At 45.1% G+C, this 17,024-nt stretch overlaps 1 protein-coding gene across 1 annotated transcript in view; it reads left to right on the top strand.

The window, feature by feature from the left end:
• GATAD2A (GATA zinc finger domain containing 2A) overlaps positions 1–11,312 on the top strand; it is a 58,465-nt gene extending 47,153 nt beyond the window's left edge. The window contains exons 8-11 of the mRNA XM_015813459.1: positions 2,366–2,648; positions 5,548–5,840; positions 7,708–7,891; positions 10,991–11,312. Of these exons, the coding sequence (XP_015668945.1) occupies positions 2,366–2,648; positions 5,548–5,840; positions 7,708–7,891; positions 10,991–11,124 (894 nt within the window). The 3' untranslated portion in view covers positions 11,125–11,312. The remainder of the gene's footprint in view (positions 1–2,365; positions 2,649–5,547; positions 5,841–7,707; positions 7,892–10,990) is intronic.
• The last annotated feature ends 5,712 nt before the right edge of the window (positions 11,313–17,024 follow it).

The raw sequence follows: 17,024 nt of genomic DNA, 5'->3' as shown, positions 1-17,024 counted from the left end.
AATTTCAAGAATTTTGTGAAGCCAGTCAGGGCTGCCTCTACTCCTGGGGGGGGGGGAACTCCTTCATAGATTTAGAGAAAAGGTACTTTTATGAGGAAAGAAGTGACTGCAGTTAATTGTTTCCTAGTAAAAGTACCGTGTCTCTATATCTATGGAGTGAAGGGTTTTTCTTTCCTAGGATCTGAGAAGAGGCAGTTCTGACACTTTCGTTGATCAGAATAGACCAGGGGTAGGCAACCCTGGCTCTTTTATGACTCATGGACTTCAACTCCCAGAATTCCTGAGCCAGCCATGCTGAGGGGAAAGGGACAAGTTTCCAAGCTGAGCCATGCTGGCTCAGGAATTCTGGGAGTTGAAGTCCACGAGTCATAAAAGAGCCAAGGTTGCCTACCCCTGGAATAGACAGTCCAGGACCGGCTATCAAACATTTAGACCTTGAAGAAGTAACTTGTATTTCTAGCAGTTTTATGAGTAAAACCAGTGCTTTTAAGCCGGGTGTTATCAGACTACAATCCATGGTTCAAATTTGGCCCATTTCTTATTTTTTTAGTTTGTGTCCCCTCCTCACCTTGATTATTGTTCCAAGAGGGTGTAACTCACCAACTCAAGATGATGAAAATATCCAACGTGACCTCCATCCTCGCAACAACTCTATGGGATGAGTTGGGCTGAGAGAGAGCGACTGGCCCAAAGGGACCTAGCTGGCTTTCAGGCCTAAGGCAGGACTAGAACTCATTGTCTCCCAGATTCTAGCCTGGTGTTAGACCAAACTGGCTTTTTTTTTTTTTTTTTACATCCCGCTAGCTAAAAATGGATAAGCAGGTAGCAAGTCACCAGGCTTGAACTTCAGCCAAATTCCCAGTGAAGGCTGGCACCGTCTAAGACAGGGGTCTTCAAACTTCGCCCTTTTATGACTTGTGCCTTTTATGACTTGTGCCTGGGAGTTGGAAGTCCACAAGTCATAAAAGGGCCAATTTTGAAGACCCCTGGTCTAATAATAATAATAATAATAATAATAACAACAACAACAACAACAACAACAACAAACAATAATATTAAAGTAATAATAGTAATAATGATGATGATGTTGGAAGGGACCTTGGAGGTCATCTAGTCCAACCCCCTGCTCAGACAGGAAGCCCTATACCATTTCGGACAAATGGCTGTCCATATTCCTTGGCCTGCAAACCTGCCAGCCATGGGGGTAGAGTAGGGGCAAAACCTTCCACTTCACTGAAAACATTCATTGTCCTAACCTTCTGCTAGAGGTAAGATACACATTTTGCCCCACAAAGAGAGGGCTGAAATTTGTGGCCCTACCCAGTCTAGGAGTGCCCTGGGAGCAATGAAAAATATGGAGGCAGCATACGCAGATCCTGGTAGTCTTTGACTTAACGGCCACAATTGAGTGCGACCTTTCTGTTGCTAAGCAAGACAGTTGTTAAGTGAGTTTTGCCCCACTGTATGACTTTTCTTGCCACGGTTGTTAAGTGAATCACTGAAGTTGTTAAGTTAGTAACACGGTTGATAAGTGAATCCGGCTTCCCCCATTGACTTTGCTTCCAGGAAGGTCACAGAAGGTGATCACATGAGCCCCCCCAGGACACTGCAACCGTTATAAGTATGTGCCAGTTCCCAAGCATCTGAATTTTGATCATAGGTGACCGTGGGGATGCTGCAACGGTCAAAAGTGTGAAAAACAAAGTCACTTTTCAATCCTGTGGTAATTTCGAACGGTCACTAAATGAACTGTTGTAAGTCGAGGACTTTTGAAATAGCCAGATTTTCCATTCATGCTTCTATGCAGGAAATTTCAGATTCCTCCACTAAGAAGACTCCACCCTGATGCATAGGTCTCCGCTTTCTTTTGAATAGCGCAGTGATGGCGAACCTTTTAGAGACCGAGTGCCCAAAAAATGGCCCCACCCCCTGCCCCACCCCCACTCTGCCCCCCCATCCATCGCCCCACCTGCCCACAGGACCACTCACCGCCTCGAGGGCCCGCCGCAGATCGCCCAGGCAGCCCAGCAGCGCTATGGCGGCCACACCCTCTGCCCGCGCCCTGCAGCATCAACTGCATGATGGGTTGTGAGGGCAGTCTTGTCTATGCTGCCTGGCTGCCATGTCCTTGGCTGCGCTGCTCCGCGTGGGCCACGCTCAGGGGCGTCTCTCCTTCAGAGGGGCTGCTGGAGAGGAGGGGGGTCACTGGGGGGAGGCGAGGCTGGGGCAACGGCACGTGTGCCCACAGAGAGGGCTCCGAGTGCTGCCTCTGGCACCCGTGCCATAGGTTCGCCACCACTGGAATAGCGCGTGATGGGATGGGACGGTTATAAGACAGACTCTTCTCCCCCATTTCATTTCCCAGGCCTCCCCAACTTCGTTGAAAGGTGCAGCTGGGACATCCGGCCAGGTGAACTCTTCGATCGCCACCAGCGTTGCTTCCATCGTCAACTCAAACGACTCTCCTGCCAGTCGGCAAGCAGCTGCCAAGTTGGCATTGCGGAAACAGCTGGAGAAAACCTTGCTGGAAATTCCTCCACCCAAACCTCCGGCTCCTGAAATGAACTTCCTGCCCAGTGCGGCTAATAATGAGTTCATCTACCTAGTTGGGTTGGAGGAAGTGGTGCAGAACCTACTAGAAGCTCAAGGTGAGGAGAGGCGGTTAAGGGGCCAAAGGTTGAAGCCTTCAAACTTAGAACTCTGGGGATTGTAGTCCTAGGCCAGGGGTAGGCAACCTTGGCTCTTTTATGACTCGTGGACTTCAACTCCCAGAATTCCTGAGCCGGCTAGGCTCAGGAATTCTGGGAGTTGTAGTCCACGAGTCATAAAAGAGCCACGGTTGCCTACCCCTGGCCTAGGCACTATTGGAGGCCACCAAGAGAGAAGCAAAGCTTAGATTTGCATTGTTTGGAATTGTCAGTGGTTGCTGGACTTCGGTTCCCATCAGGCTTGATTTTTTTTTTAGTCATGTTAAGTAATGGTTTGCTAGGACTTGTAGACCAACAGCTTCTCTTGGGGATTCTAGGCTGGGAAAGCCAGTTTTAAGAGTACCTCAACTTTCTGCTCTCAATAAAGCTGTGATTTACAACTCCATTGCTTAATACAAACTGGGTGATCCCCATATGTAACTGCAGGGATGAGATGGGTTGGCATCGTTTTATTATTGGCTGCTTGTTTATTTAATAGATCTTTATCCCACCTTCATTACTTTATAAGTAACTCAAGGCGGTGAACATACCTAATACTCTTCCTCTCCTGTTTTCCCCACAAAAACTAATGAGATGGGTTGGGTTGAGAGAGAAACCTGTTGGGTTTCATGCCAAAGGGACTAGAACTCACAAGTGTCCTGGTTTCTAGGTCAGCGCCTTCACCACTACACCAAACTGGCTTTCACGTTGTATGTTGGCTTTATGTCCCACCTGTCCTTTTAAGAGTTTAGGGCAGTATATATAATAGGACCTTTTCCAATTATATCCCCATAACAGCCCTGTGAAGTAGGTTGGGCTGACAGATAATAACCAATTCAAAGTCACCCTCTGAGTGACCGTGCCGAGAATGGGCTTGAATCTAGAGCTCCTTAATCTGAGTCCACTGCCCTAACCACTACACCACACTATTGACACAAGGTATGAATTCACGTCTTATCTTGCCACCTCTTTTCTGCTTTTGCATGCAACCCATCACAGGTTCAATCTACGGCAGGGGTGTCAAACTCAATTTCATTGAGGGCCGCATCAGCATTGTGGTTGCCCTCGGGGCCGGGTGGGTGCAGCCTACTGGGTGGGTGTGGATGGAGTGGGTGTGGCCTACTGGGTGGGTGTGGCCAGCTCTACATCGTTCGCGTCAAGGGTGCCTGTGGGGGCCTGGGCAGGAGTGGGACAGATCTGAGGGTCTCTGGCAGAAGGGGGTGGGACCGGGGCAAGTGCCAAGGCATGGTCCACTGGAGGAGCCTCACTGTTCCTCTCAGGCCATGCGGGGTGGGGGGCGCTTATGGAGCTAAGACTGAATGCGTTTCAGCATAGATGGCCACCACAAAATTGTACATTGGCTCCTGGCCGGCCTGGGCCAGGGCCAAGGCAGAGGGGGCTGTTCCCTCACTGTTTCCAGGATGGCTTCGCGGGCCACATGAAACCACTTTGCAGGCCGCATCCGGCCTCCAGGCCTTGTGTTTGACATGTCTGATCTACGGCATCTCCAAGTAGCAGAGTAGAGAGAAGCTCTTCTCTGTCCAAGAGCCACTGCTATTTAGCGTACGTGGGAACCTGCTTTGGGGTTTAAATCAGTTCATGCCCATTCTTCAATTTTCAATAAAAGATGTCACAGTGATAGGTACCTAGGATGAGGCTGTTCCAGAGCCCAGAGACATGGAATAATCCCCACCAGGAGATACAGTGGTACCTTGATACTCAACTGCTTTGAAACTCATCAAATTTGGTACTCAACACATTTTGATGCGCAATGGTACTCATCGTTTGCACAAGCTAGAACTTGTTGGTGTCAGCTGCCTTATGACTCACTACATTATTCCTTGCGGGACAATTTTTGTTTGGTATGCATCATTTTTGGTAATTATCGCAGCTCCTGGAACCAATTAACAATGAGTATCAAAGTACCACTGTACATCAATCTCCATCATGCTGCATTCTTCCAAATAGAAACCTCAAGCTACCTTTGATTTGGGGCACCATTTTATTAACTGATCTATGTTTATATATTTATTACATTTATATGCCGCCCATCTGGCCATCCAGAGCATCTCTGGTGGCTTATAAGTAATAAAAACAGCTATATAAAATCAATTATAAATATAAGAGCAATTCAAATTGCCGAGGAATCATAGACTCAAAAACCCAGGCTCAAATGGGGAGAGGGGGTGGTGCCTTCCCTGTCCCTGCACCCATTTCCAGCCTAAAGGGTCTACATTGGGGGCTCACACCAGCTGACAGGGCCAGGTCAGAAGACCCATTCAGAAGGGTGGGGGCCGGCCTCCTCTCTGGCGGCAAGGAATTTCGGAGAGCCGGGGCTGCTAGTAGAAAAGGCTCTTCTGCTAGTCCCCACCAGCTGAAATTTTAGGTGGTCATTTGCCTTAAAGAGGGGGCGTGATTTGAATCTGTTGGCTTTCTCTGTTATTTTTGGTGGGGTATTTTTTAGGCTTGCAGTGGGTGGGTTTTAAGAGGCACCAAGAAACCCTTAATTCTGTAGAGATCAGCTCTCCTTGCTGTTTTAGAACCTTTTTTTTGGTAAGTCTTTGTTGCTTGCATTCCCAGCTGTCTTGCAGTCTTCTAAAGCAGGGATCTCCAATCGTGGCAACTTTAAGACTTGTGGACTTCAAGGAGTTGGAAGTCCTAAAGTTGCCAAGGTTGAGGACTCCTGTTCTAAAGCTTAATTCCCCTCCATTGCGTTGAGGAATTGGCTTCAGGGATAAAGAAGAGGACCGTCATTCTTATTCTTTTCTCCATTCACTTCTTGCTTGCTTTTTTCCTGGCCATCTTAAAGAACCCCAACTCGCGATCAGAAGCCAGGTTGACCCTTCTGTCTCTTCCGCAGGTAAAGTCTCCGTCAGCCCCTCCTCGCAGGAGCCCTACACCTGCGTCCAGTGCAAGACGGACTTCACCTGCCGCTGGAGGGAGGAGAAGAGCGGCTCCATCATGTGCGAGACGTGCATGTCCTCCAATCAGAAGAAGGCCCTCAAGGCCGAGCACACGAGCCGGCTGAAGGCCGCCTTTGTGAAGGCCTTGCAACAGGAGCAGGAGATCGAGCAGCGGATATTGCAACAGGCCGCCTCCCCGATTCAGAGCAAGCCAGAACAGATAGCTCAGCAGCATCACGCGCTCAAGCAGGTAGGGATCTCAAGGTTGAAAGCTGAAGAACGAATCCTCACAGCTCCGGGTGGGTATTTGCTGCCTTACAGGCGGTCCTCAACTTAGGACCACAATGGAGCCCCCGATTTCTGTTGCTGAGAGAGAGAGACAGTGGCTAAGTGAGTTTGGCCGCATTTTCACAACCTTTCTTGTCGCACCTGTTAAGTGAATGACTTCAGTTGTTAAATGAGTAGTGTGGTTCTTGGGCGAACAGGGCTTCCCTGTTGATTTTGCTTGTGAGAAAGTAGCAAAGACATGACCCCGAGACACCTCAAACATCATAAATACGAGTCAGTTGCCAAGGGTGTGAATTTTGATCATGTGAGCCAGGGGGGTGGCTGCAGCTGTTGTAAAGAATTACAGAGAAGAGCAACAAAGATGATCAGGGGACTGGAGGCTAAAACATATAAGGAACGGTTCCTGGAATTGGGTATGTCTAGTCCAGGGGTAGGAAACCCAAAACACTCAAAGAGCCACTTGGACCCGTTTCCCACTGAAAACAAAACACTGGGAGCCACAAAACCCGCCTTCCCCTGCCACCACCGCCACCACCAGCGCGAGGATGGTCGGCATAGCTTCGTTTCCAGATCTGCTGCCTGACACCATCGGCCTCCGCACACAGAGGCCATGGAGCGCATGGGGGCCGACAGTGTCCAACAGCAGCCACAGCATGCTGGCTGTCCTGCATAATGGCGAACTGGCCACGGAGCCCCATCGGTGCGGGTGGAGACGGCCCCGGGATGGCCAGAAGGAACCCCTTGCCCGGCCTGGGCCCATCACTCGACGGATCTGATGGGGGTGGCTTCTGCTGCTGCTCCGACCCATCAACCATGCAAGGAAGCAGGAGGGGCAGCTGGTGCGCGAGATCCACTGCCTTGTCGGGCTGCTAGTGAGCAGCCGAGGCGGCTCCAGACGCCCGGCTGCCCCTCCACCTCCTGCTGCTTCCCTGCAGGAATTGGGTATGGCTAGTCTAGAGAAAAGAAGGACTAGGGGGGACGTGATGGCAGTGTTCTAAAATCTCAGGGGCTGCCACAAAGAAGAGGGAGTCAAACTATTCTCCAAAACACCTGAAGGAGAATAAGAAGCAACAGATGGAAACTAATCAAGAAGAGAAGCAACCTGGAACTAAGAAGAAACGTCCTAGCAGTGAGGACAATTAACCAGTGGAACAGCTTGCCTTCAGACGTTGTGGGTGCTTCATCACTGGAGGTTTTAAAGAAAAGACTGGACCGCCACCTGTATGAAATGGTATAGGGCAGGCATGTCAAACGTCATGTGACGTATTGCGACTTTTCCCCCATTGCCAGCAATGGGATGGGCGCGGTTTCAGCGTGACACATCCGGCCCGTGGGCCGGCAGTTTGACATGCCTGGTATAGGGTCTCCTGTTTGAGCAGGGGATTGGACTCCAAAGTCCCATCCAGCTCTATTCTGATTAGGCCAGTGTTTCCCAAGCTTGGGAACTTTTAAGGTATGTGAACTTCAATTTCCAGAATTCCCCAGCCAGCATAACTTCAACTCTGGGAGTTGAAATCCACATACCTTAAAAAGTTCCCAAGCTTGGGAAACGTTGCTCTACGTCAGGGGTAGGCAACCTTGGCTCTTTTATGACTCGTGGACTTCAACTCCCAGGAATTCCTGAGCCAGCCATACTGAGGGGAAAGGGAGAGGTTTCCAAGCTGAGCCAAGCTGGCTCAGGAATTCTGGGAGTTGAAGTCCACCAGTCATAAAAGAGCCAAGGTTGCCTCCCCTGCTCTACGTGATCCAAGAATGTGACCAGCCTCCTTTCCAGCCCTTTGAGTTTCATGGTTTGTTTTCTCTTCCTCCTTGTCTCGGTCATTGTTCAGGCCTCCAGCCAGCTGCCCCGAAGTGCCAGCACCCCTCGCGGAGTCTTGCATGCATTTAGCCAGTCGCCCAAGTTGCAGAACGCCTCCGGTGTGGCCGTACTTGGTGGCAGGCAAGGTAAGCGTGCTCAGAGACCCATCGGCAAAGGAGGTGCTTACACTTGGAAGAAGACACCCGTCAACGCAGGTAGATGACTCGCTCTCGAGACTTCTTGTCTTTGTCGTTGCTGGCCGGACTCCCTTGTCCGGCCAGCGTTCTTTTCTGAAAGGAAATATATATATATATCTGGGTGAAAAGGGTGTTTCTACTTATTTCTCTTCCTTTCCTTTCGGTGCATTCACCACTTCAAAGCAATATGATTATGCTAAGGCCTCCCTCCACTGTTGTGAAATATTACAGGTAGTCCTCAACTCATGACCACAGTTGAGCTCAAAATTTCTGTTGCCAGGCAAGACATTCATTAAGTGAGTTTTGCCCCATTTTACCACCTTCCTTGCCACAGTGGTTAAGCGAATCATCGCAGTTGTTAAGCTAGTAACACACCGTTGTTAAGTGAATCCGGCTTCTCCATTGACTTCACTTGTCAGAAGGTCACAAAAGCTGATCACATGACCCCCGGGACACTGCGACCGTCATAAATATGAGTCCGTTGCCAAGTGTCTGAATTTGGATCCCGACCCAGGGGGATGCTGCAACGGTCGTTAAGTGTGAAAAACGGTCATGAGCCACTTTTTTCAGTGATGATGTATCTTTGAACGGTCACTAAAGGAACTGTTATAAGTCGAGGACTACCTGTATATGTATTCTGAGCCATCCCATGACTTCCTTGAAAAGGGATACTGGGAAATACCAGTGTCCTTTTGGTGACTCTCTTAGGGCTACAAATTATAAAATCTTGGTCCATTTAATTTATATTGTTCGCTGTAAAAACAAAAAAGCCCAGAAGTGGTATATTTTTCTGGGTTCTTCTGACAACAGCAAAACCCACCCTGGGGTCATGTGATGAATTCCCCTCTCTTATTTTGAGGTGGGGAGGAGGGCGATTGAACAAACTATTGCTTTGGGGAGTATAACGGATTCAGATGTCATTATTATTATTATCGTTTAGCCCTCAACCTATGACCACAATTGAGCCCAAAAGGAAGTTTTGCCCCTTTTTACGACGTTTCTTGCCTCCGTTCTTAAATGAATCATTACCGTTGTTAAGTTAGTAATACGGTTGTTAAGTGGATCAGGCTTCCCTGTTGACTTTGCTTCTCAGAAGATTGTGAAAGGGGGCTCACATGACCTCAGGACACTGCAACTGTCATAAATACAAGCCAGTTTCCGAGCATCTGAAATTTTGATCACGTGATCGTGGGGGTACTGCCACGGTCATGCGAAAAAAACATCCAAAGTCACTTTTTTCAGTGCCATTGTAACTTCAAACTCAACAAATGGGTGTGAGTCAAGGACTACTTGTATTTCGAGTCCTCTGTGAATGGAAGTATTTTCAGAGTTTTAATGGTGGGATTTAAGCAGTGGTGGGATTCAAATGTGCGAACAACTGGTTCTCTGTGTGGATGCCGCTTCCGGAAATCCATTCTGGGCCTGGGCAACAAAAAATGAGCTACCGGTTCTGCCGAACTGGTGCGAACTGGCTGAATCCCACCACTGGATTTAAGACTTCGGGGAGACAAATGGTTTTCACCACAAGCTTAAAATGACCCCTAACCCAAAATATTTTGAGTTTGTTTGGAAGCAATTGAAAATGGGGATAGTTTGCATCCCACTCCCATTTCCATCCTTAATTAATGGGAGAGGATCAAAAGCCTATGGCCAACCTTTGACCTTCTTGCCACCCAAATGGTGAACGCACAGGGCCTACAATCAGGGTTGTAGGTGGATACAAAGAGGCCTTGCAAGAAAGCATCACATTGTTTTCTCAGCAGTCTCCTATTCAGATTTCCTGCCTGCCACCTGATTGGTCAGCTGTTATTCATTATGTCCTTGACCTCTTCTTCCAGCTAAATTACGGATAGTCCTCGACTTACAACCACAATTGGGACCAGAGTGCCTAAATTATTATTTAACATATGATGAGAACCTGACAAGAAAAGTAAACACAGTCCACATAATTATAAGTAAAACCTCCATGGGGGTATGGCCTCATAACCGGATGTCCAATTCAGCCATCCATCTGAGGCTGCTTCATGCAGACCTAGAGAACAAGAGAACGTACGTCATGGGCAGTCTTGCACAAAATGTTTAATAGTTTGCATATCAGCACCATAATCGCAACAAGGAGAATCTTTCCATCCCCATTGGCTAAGTGATGGCAGATATTAAACTAGTCATCATGTGGTTGTTAAGTGAATCGTGCATTTATTTAATGCACCAGGCTTCCCCAATTAACTTTGCTTGTCAGAAGCCAGCTGGAAAGTTACAAATGGCATTTAAACAACGGCACGTTGCTGCAAACGGTCGTAAATGTGTGCCAGTTGCCAAGCATCCGAATTGCAGTCCCGTGACAACCAGGGTGCTGTGTCAGTTGTAACTCTGAAGACCGGTCATAAGTCCCTTTTTTCGAGGCCGTTGTAACTCTGCACCGTTGTTAAAACAAAATGGTCGTAAGTCAAAGACTGCCTGCATATAATGGCAGAAGATGTTTGATACTTGTGGGTGTGTTTTTTTGCTTTGGCTTTTCTTCATCTGTGTCTGTCTGTCTGTATAAGTTTGTTTAACTGTATTTTGCAAACTCAAATTTTAAGATTTCCCCCAAGAATATTTACCTCACACTTATTCTGTGCTGGCTTTGTCCCCAGATGTTTACCTTTCCCCAATCTGGCTGTTTCTTAGTATTATTGAGAATGCAGTTCCTCGTGGGAAATTTAAGACATGGCCACCTTGAAACATCTGGGGAAGGCCAGAAAGGGGAGAGAGAGTCTAGACCAGGGGTGGGCAACCTTGGCTCTTTTATGACTCGTGGACTTCAACTCCCAGAATTCCTGAGCCAGCATGGCTCAGCTTGGAAACCTCTCCCTTTCCCCTCAGCATGGCTGGCTCAGGAATTCTGGGAGTTGAAGTCCACGAGTCATAAAAGAGCCAAGGTTGCCTACCCCTGGTCTAGATCAGTGTTTTTTTAATTTTGGCAGCTTGAGGATGTGGGGAATTCTGGGAGTTGGAGTCCACACATCTTCAAGCTGCTACGGTTGAGAAACGCTGTCCTAGGCACTATTAGAATGGGAAAGCGGCCTCTGGCTTTAGAGTTCGTTTCAACGCACCCTTTGTGTTCCCTTTCTCCAGGAGGGACGTTGAACTTTGTTAACCCTAGTCTCACCGTGCACAAAACCTCCTCCTCGGCCGTAGATCGCCAGCGCGAGTATCTCTTGGATATGATTCCTCCACGGTCCATCCCTCAATCGGCCACATGGAAATAACACAGGAACCTCCGCCCCGAGTGGAAGACTTCAATTTTTTTTTCCTATGACATCTTCTTGGGCTTTTTTCTTCTTCTTCTTCTTCTTCTGATTCTGCCATCCTTCCCTCCCGAAATCTCTCCACGCAGTGGAAAAGCCGCTTTCAAGTCTAACTGGATCTGCCTGCGGGGTTTGCCGAAAAGTATTTTTTACGTTTTGTTTTGTTTTGTTTTGTTTTGCCAGCCCCATCAGGGGCCACTTTGCTTCCTGCTGGATAGAATGGACGCTCGAAAGGGTGGTAATGAACATTTAGGCTACCAAGTTCTTGCAAAAAAATTTTTGGGGGGGGAGGGGGGGAATGGTTGAGGCCATCCCCGAGGAGAATCTCAATTTAATATTATTATTATTTTCTCTGTGTATTTTGTCTCTTTAGTTTGGGGGTTGTTATTATTATTTTTTTGATCAGCACTAGTATGGAACAAGGACTCGTGCAAGAGACTGATGCTCAGTTGCTTCGGGTCTCAAGTCCTTCCCCTTCTTACATACCGTCTCTTTTTTTAGTTACCTTAGCTGAATTTTACTTTGATCATACAGTGGCCCCTCGTGACCAAGGATGTACTTCGCCAGTTCACAGAAAGCAGAAGTGGGACCTAGCGAGAGTGAAAAAAATGAATCCGAAAGCTTGGACCGGCTTCCTCACGGCCTTGTTTTTTCTCTAAACCCCACCGTAATTCCTGAGGAGGCCCTATTCTAAAGGACAACAGCAGGGGTTTGGTGTTTGGTTTGGAGGTTTCATTTTGTTTTCTTTTTAACCCAGTAATAACTTATACTAAGAGCAAATGCAGACGGACTTGCCACCCACCAGAAGAAATGGAGCAACTGAACACAGGATGTGCATCTTGTTTTCATTTTATTTTTTTTTAAATAGAATCTTGTTTCAGACAGATGTTCTGCTCTGGACCTTTGCTGGTTTAAAGAATTACTGGACAGTTTATATAAAACAGCTCTATTGAATCTTCTCAATCTGAAGTGAATGAACATGTTTGTTTGTTTTTTTTAAAAAAAAGAAAGAAAGAAAAATAAGAAAAAATAAGTCTGACGCTCCCAAAGAGAAAAGTGAGCTGTGTGGAGATGAATATTTTTTTTTTCGTACAAAAAAGCAACTTCTGATTGAATCTTCCTCCCCTTTTCATTGTTTTCTAGAAAGGTTTTTACTTGGCTATCTAAGAACAGTGTGCAATTTAGTCATGTGGAACAGAAGGGACCAGAGAAGTACATTTTTTGTGTTTAAAAAAAAAGAAGAAATAAATAAAAACACCACGAGACAAAAGTCCACATCTCTGTTGCTACCAATTGTTGTGGGGGAAAAAAACAGCCTTGCCATAGGTGAACCATTATTTTACCGGTGCCCTCCATACGTGTTGGACTAAGCTCCCATAATTCCCAGCCAGGGGCACAAGTAGAGAGTGCCTAGTATAGGGGGGGGGGGAAACAGGGTCCCCGGCTTTATAAGCACAACATGGGTGCAAAAAGCTGTTGTCTCTGGTGTGTTCAATCCCATCCTTAGAAATGTAACCGCTTCCCCTTTTACTGCTAGCATCTTGACTAATGTTGGCTTTAAACTGCACTTCCTCTTCCCATGCCCCCTGACAAATTCAGTGAAATGTTGAGGAGGGGGGAGTCATAGTTTTATTTTGCCCCTTCGATCCCATTTTTTTTTTTTTAGTAGTAGAGGCAGAGGTATAGACCTTTCTATACCCATTCATACTAGCATATTGGTACTAGATCTAGTGCTGATATAAGAGTTTGTTGCAAAAAAAAATTATATATAAATAAATGCATATATAAATATAAATATATATAAATATATATATAAGACTATATATAAAGCAGGGTGGGAGGGGATTAATACTGTGCAGGCAACCCTTTTTGGGGTCTGGGGTGTGGTATTTTGTTAGTTACAAGCGAGATGCCTAATTTAAGAACAGACCTACAAATGTTACTGTATCAGGAAGGGCTCCCGTTCCAATGACATCTTGCATTTTAATAAAAAGTTCCTCCTAATTCCCCCTTTTTTTCTGTAAGCTTGAGAATATTTAGATATAATGTTTTAAGTTCTGGTGGATAGCAAGCGTATAGGGTTTTAATTTTTCTGTACACCGTTCTTCTGAATTTCAGTGTTCGTGGTGGGGCCCGCTTTTGTTTGTACATCAAAACTATTGCTTTATTCTCCATCCTCTCTCTGTTTGAATTTAGTGGGCTTAGAAAAGCATTCTTATTGATTTTCTATCCAAAGTTAAGATACCTTAATGCCGTTTTTTTTTTTCTCTTGCACTTCAGTTCCATATAGAATTTTACACCAGTATAAACAATTGAAGTTCCGTTCTCCTAAAGAATCCATGTCATTTCCAGATTAACCCCAAGACTTCCCTGATGGGTCAAATAGATTTAAAACTGGTTTGAAGCTGTAGTGTAGACTTAATTGTTAAATTTCTCTGGCATTTTTCACAATTGCATCATCGGTCTGCCTTAGACCCGGTGCGAATCAAAGTTTGCATTTCTGAAATTCTAGTCTTGCTTTTTGCGTAGGAGCTGGATTACTTACAAATCAGGAAGGATAAGTTTTGTCCATGTGAAGTTTTAAGCTGGAGCAGTTTGACCAACAGTTGTGAACCTGTGGTTCCAAAAGCCATTTCTTTTTTAAAAGATGAAACCCCCAGCCGTGACAGAAAACTCTTTTTGATTGGGTTGGAATTGTCCAGGAAATTTTGGAGGTCCAGAAAAAATAAATCTTTAACTTGAAGCAACTCCTGTGTTGGATCTTTTAAGCCTCGGGTCGAGTTACCAGATTTTGATACGTCGTCATTTTGGGGATTATAACTTTAATATGGCTCAAATAGGCATCAAGTCAGGGTGTTCTAGAAAATAAGCAATATCCTTCTGTGATGATGCCTAAGAAAAAGACTTTGATATTCATTTAACGTTGAGGAAATTTCAAATACAGCCGAATACGATATACAAAGCTTTCTGATATTCTCTCTTATGCATTAACAAAGGTAAAACATTTGTGACAAAACTTTCCTCATCATTATTTCCTTCTGATTCCTCTTCACCTGCAATTCATTTACTTGCTAGGAAGAGAAACAAGGTTTTGCTAATGACAAGTATGTTTGTATGTGCACACCTGTCTGAAAATGGACCAGGATGGAAAGTAGAGAATAGACGTTTCTGAAAAGTCGTAATAAAAACACTAAAGTTGCCATCCAAGATCAAAATTGCACTAAACGGATTAAAAGTCTGCGGCTTTTAATACATCAAGAGATGTATTCCTCAGGTGTGGGCAGCCATACAAATCTTTTAAATAAATAAATAACCTTAGTTTGCAATTGAAAAATGTCATGTGCCATGCAGTGCTAGCATTCGTAGTGGCAGGCATTTTTAACCAGAGTCGAGTTAGCGGCTGGCCTGCCGCTTTGGCTGATGCTGTAAAGGTAAAACATGGATTCTATAAGTGGGAAGTGAAGAGTGCTGTGAGGTTTTCATATTTTCCCCCCTGAGATCTGGAAACTATTTCAAAGATTCCTCCGAAGTTCTTTTTAAGTTACCGCACAGCAAGAGGGGTGGCTAATAAATTTTACAAATAAATGAATAAAAGGTTGAGAACACCTGCTTTAGAGGTATCTTTGGGGAGAGAACAGAAAGGAATTTTTCCTGCAGAATTAAACATTCTTAGCCGTGTTTGGTGTCGATATACAGGTAGTCCTTGGCTTAACAACCATATTTGAACCCAAGTTTTCCACCGCTAGGCAAGGCAATTGTTAAGTCAGTTTTGCCCTATTTTGCGATTTTTTCCACCATAGTTGTTAAGCAAATCACTGTACTTAAGCAAACCTGGCTTCCCCCATTGCCGTTGCTCGTCAGAAGCTGGCTGAGACGGTTATAAACGGTAATCACATGACCCTGGGACAGTACAACTGTCATAAATACATGTCAAATGCCAAGCACCCAAATTTTCGATCACATGATCATGGAGATGCTGCAGCAGTCGTGATTTTTTTCAGTGCCATCATAACTTTGATCACTAAACAAAGGATGGTAAGTCGAGGACTACCTGTACTGAATCATCAATGATTTAGCTAGATAAATTTTGTTTTTGTCCTGTTTGCTGGTGACGTTTGGTTATAGGCTTTTAATCTTGGCATTTCCACAACAGAAGTATATATTAATATAGTAAAATAGCTGTTATGCAGGGCATAACTGAGATGACTGCCTAAAGTTCATTTATTTTGACAAACATTTAACAGATTAATGGAGCAGGAAAATCTGTGAGAATTGTTAGCCATCGTAGCTAAGCTGAACCTCCATGGACAGAGACAGTATATCCCTAAGTGTTGGAAATCCAGATCAGAGAAAGCATGTCTGTTACCTTCCAAGTCACATCCTGAATTTTGGACCCTAATATATTCTTAGAAGTGATGGCTTTCTAATAATCCAATTTTTTAAGAATGTTAGTGCCCTATAAATGTTTTTGGTAGCCAATTACTTCAGACTGGAAATTAAACAGCTGAAAACCTCACAAATTAATAGGAACAAAAGCAGCAACGTTTATCCACTTTTATTCTGAAGTTGCATAGGCTCAATTTTTAAGCAAATGGAAATGTTATGGATGGATCCTGAGTCAACTATGCACTGGTCTGCTGGACTGTCACACTCGTAACCTAAATCACTAACAGCCGTTTGAAGTTGACCAGACTAAGAAATGAAAATTACGAATGCTAATATTTCTATCATATGGCTGAAGTAACAATCTTGCATGTCTGAATGTACCTTCCACTCCTTTGTCTTTACAATAGTCCACAGAGAATGAGGGAGACACTCAAGTCAGAGATACTTTTTCGAATTACGTTTCTGCCCTGGATTCAGATTTCTCTTAGCTGACCATTATTTATTGCATCTCTTCCTCCTGTTCCTCAAAAGTTATTCTTATAGGTATTCCTTGACTTACAACCACGATTGAGCCCAAAATTTCCATTGCTAAATGAGACAGTTAAGTGAGTTTTGCCCCATTTTACGACCTTGCCATAGTTGTCAAGTGAATCACTGTAGTTGTTAGTAACACAGCTTCCCCATTGACTTTGCCTGTAAAAGATTCGCAAAAGGGTGATCACATGACCCCGGGACACTGCAACCGTCATAAATATGAGGCAGTTACCAAGTGTCTGCGTTTTGATCACGTGACCATGGGGATGCTGCAATGGTGGTAAGTGTGAAAAACGATCATAAGTCACTTCAATGCTGTTGTAATTTTGAACAGTCACTAAACAAGCTTGTAAGTCAAAGACTACCTATATCAGGGGTAGGCAACCTTGGCTCTTTTATGACTCATGGACTTCAACTCCCAGAATTCCTGAGCCAGCAGGGCTCAGCTTGGAAACCTCTCCCTTTCCCCTCAGCATGGCTAGCTCAGGAATTATGGGAGTTGAAGTCCATGAGTCATAAAAGCCAAGGTTGCCTACCCCTGACCTATACAATCGGGACTGCCTTAGAGGACTGCACTAGGACCCTTCTAAACTGGATTTGTCTAATTTTGCTCTACCAATGTGCTTTTGTCCATCACTAGGTAGTTGCCCTGACTGACACATACCAGAGGCTGTAATATACTTATATCTAAATCAATATATTCTAGCCAATACAATACAGCGTATGATGGATTTTTATTTTATTTTTATTTATTTTTAAACTTCTATGCCGCCCTTCTCCCCAGAGGGACTCAGGGCGGCTCACAGCATGTTAAAAAACAACACAAAAAACATTTCCCCTATAAAACCAATTAAAAAGCAAATATATTAATAGCTGTGTCATATTTAAAATCTTTGAAAATTTTTAAAAATTATTCCCTATTTAAAATTCACCCTAGGTCA

This window comes from Protobothrops mucrosquamatus, unplaced genomic scaffold (assembly GCF_001527695.2).
Source record: "Protobothrops mucrosquamatus isolate PMUCROS unplaced genomic scaffold, P.Mucros_1.0 scaffold157, whole genome shotgun sequence".
NCBI classification, from domain to species: Eukaryota; Metazoa; Chordata; class Lepidosauria; order Squamata; family Viperidae; genus Protobothrops; species Protobothrops mucrosquamatus.
The sequence above is the reverse complement of the archived record's forward strand: the minus strand, read 5'-3'. Positions and strand labels throughout refer to the sequence as shown.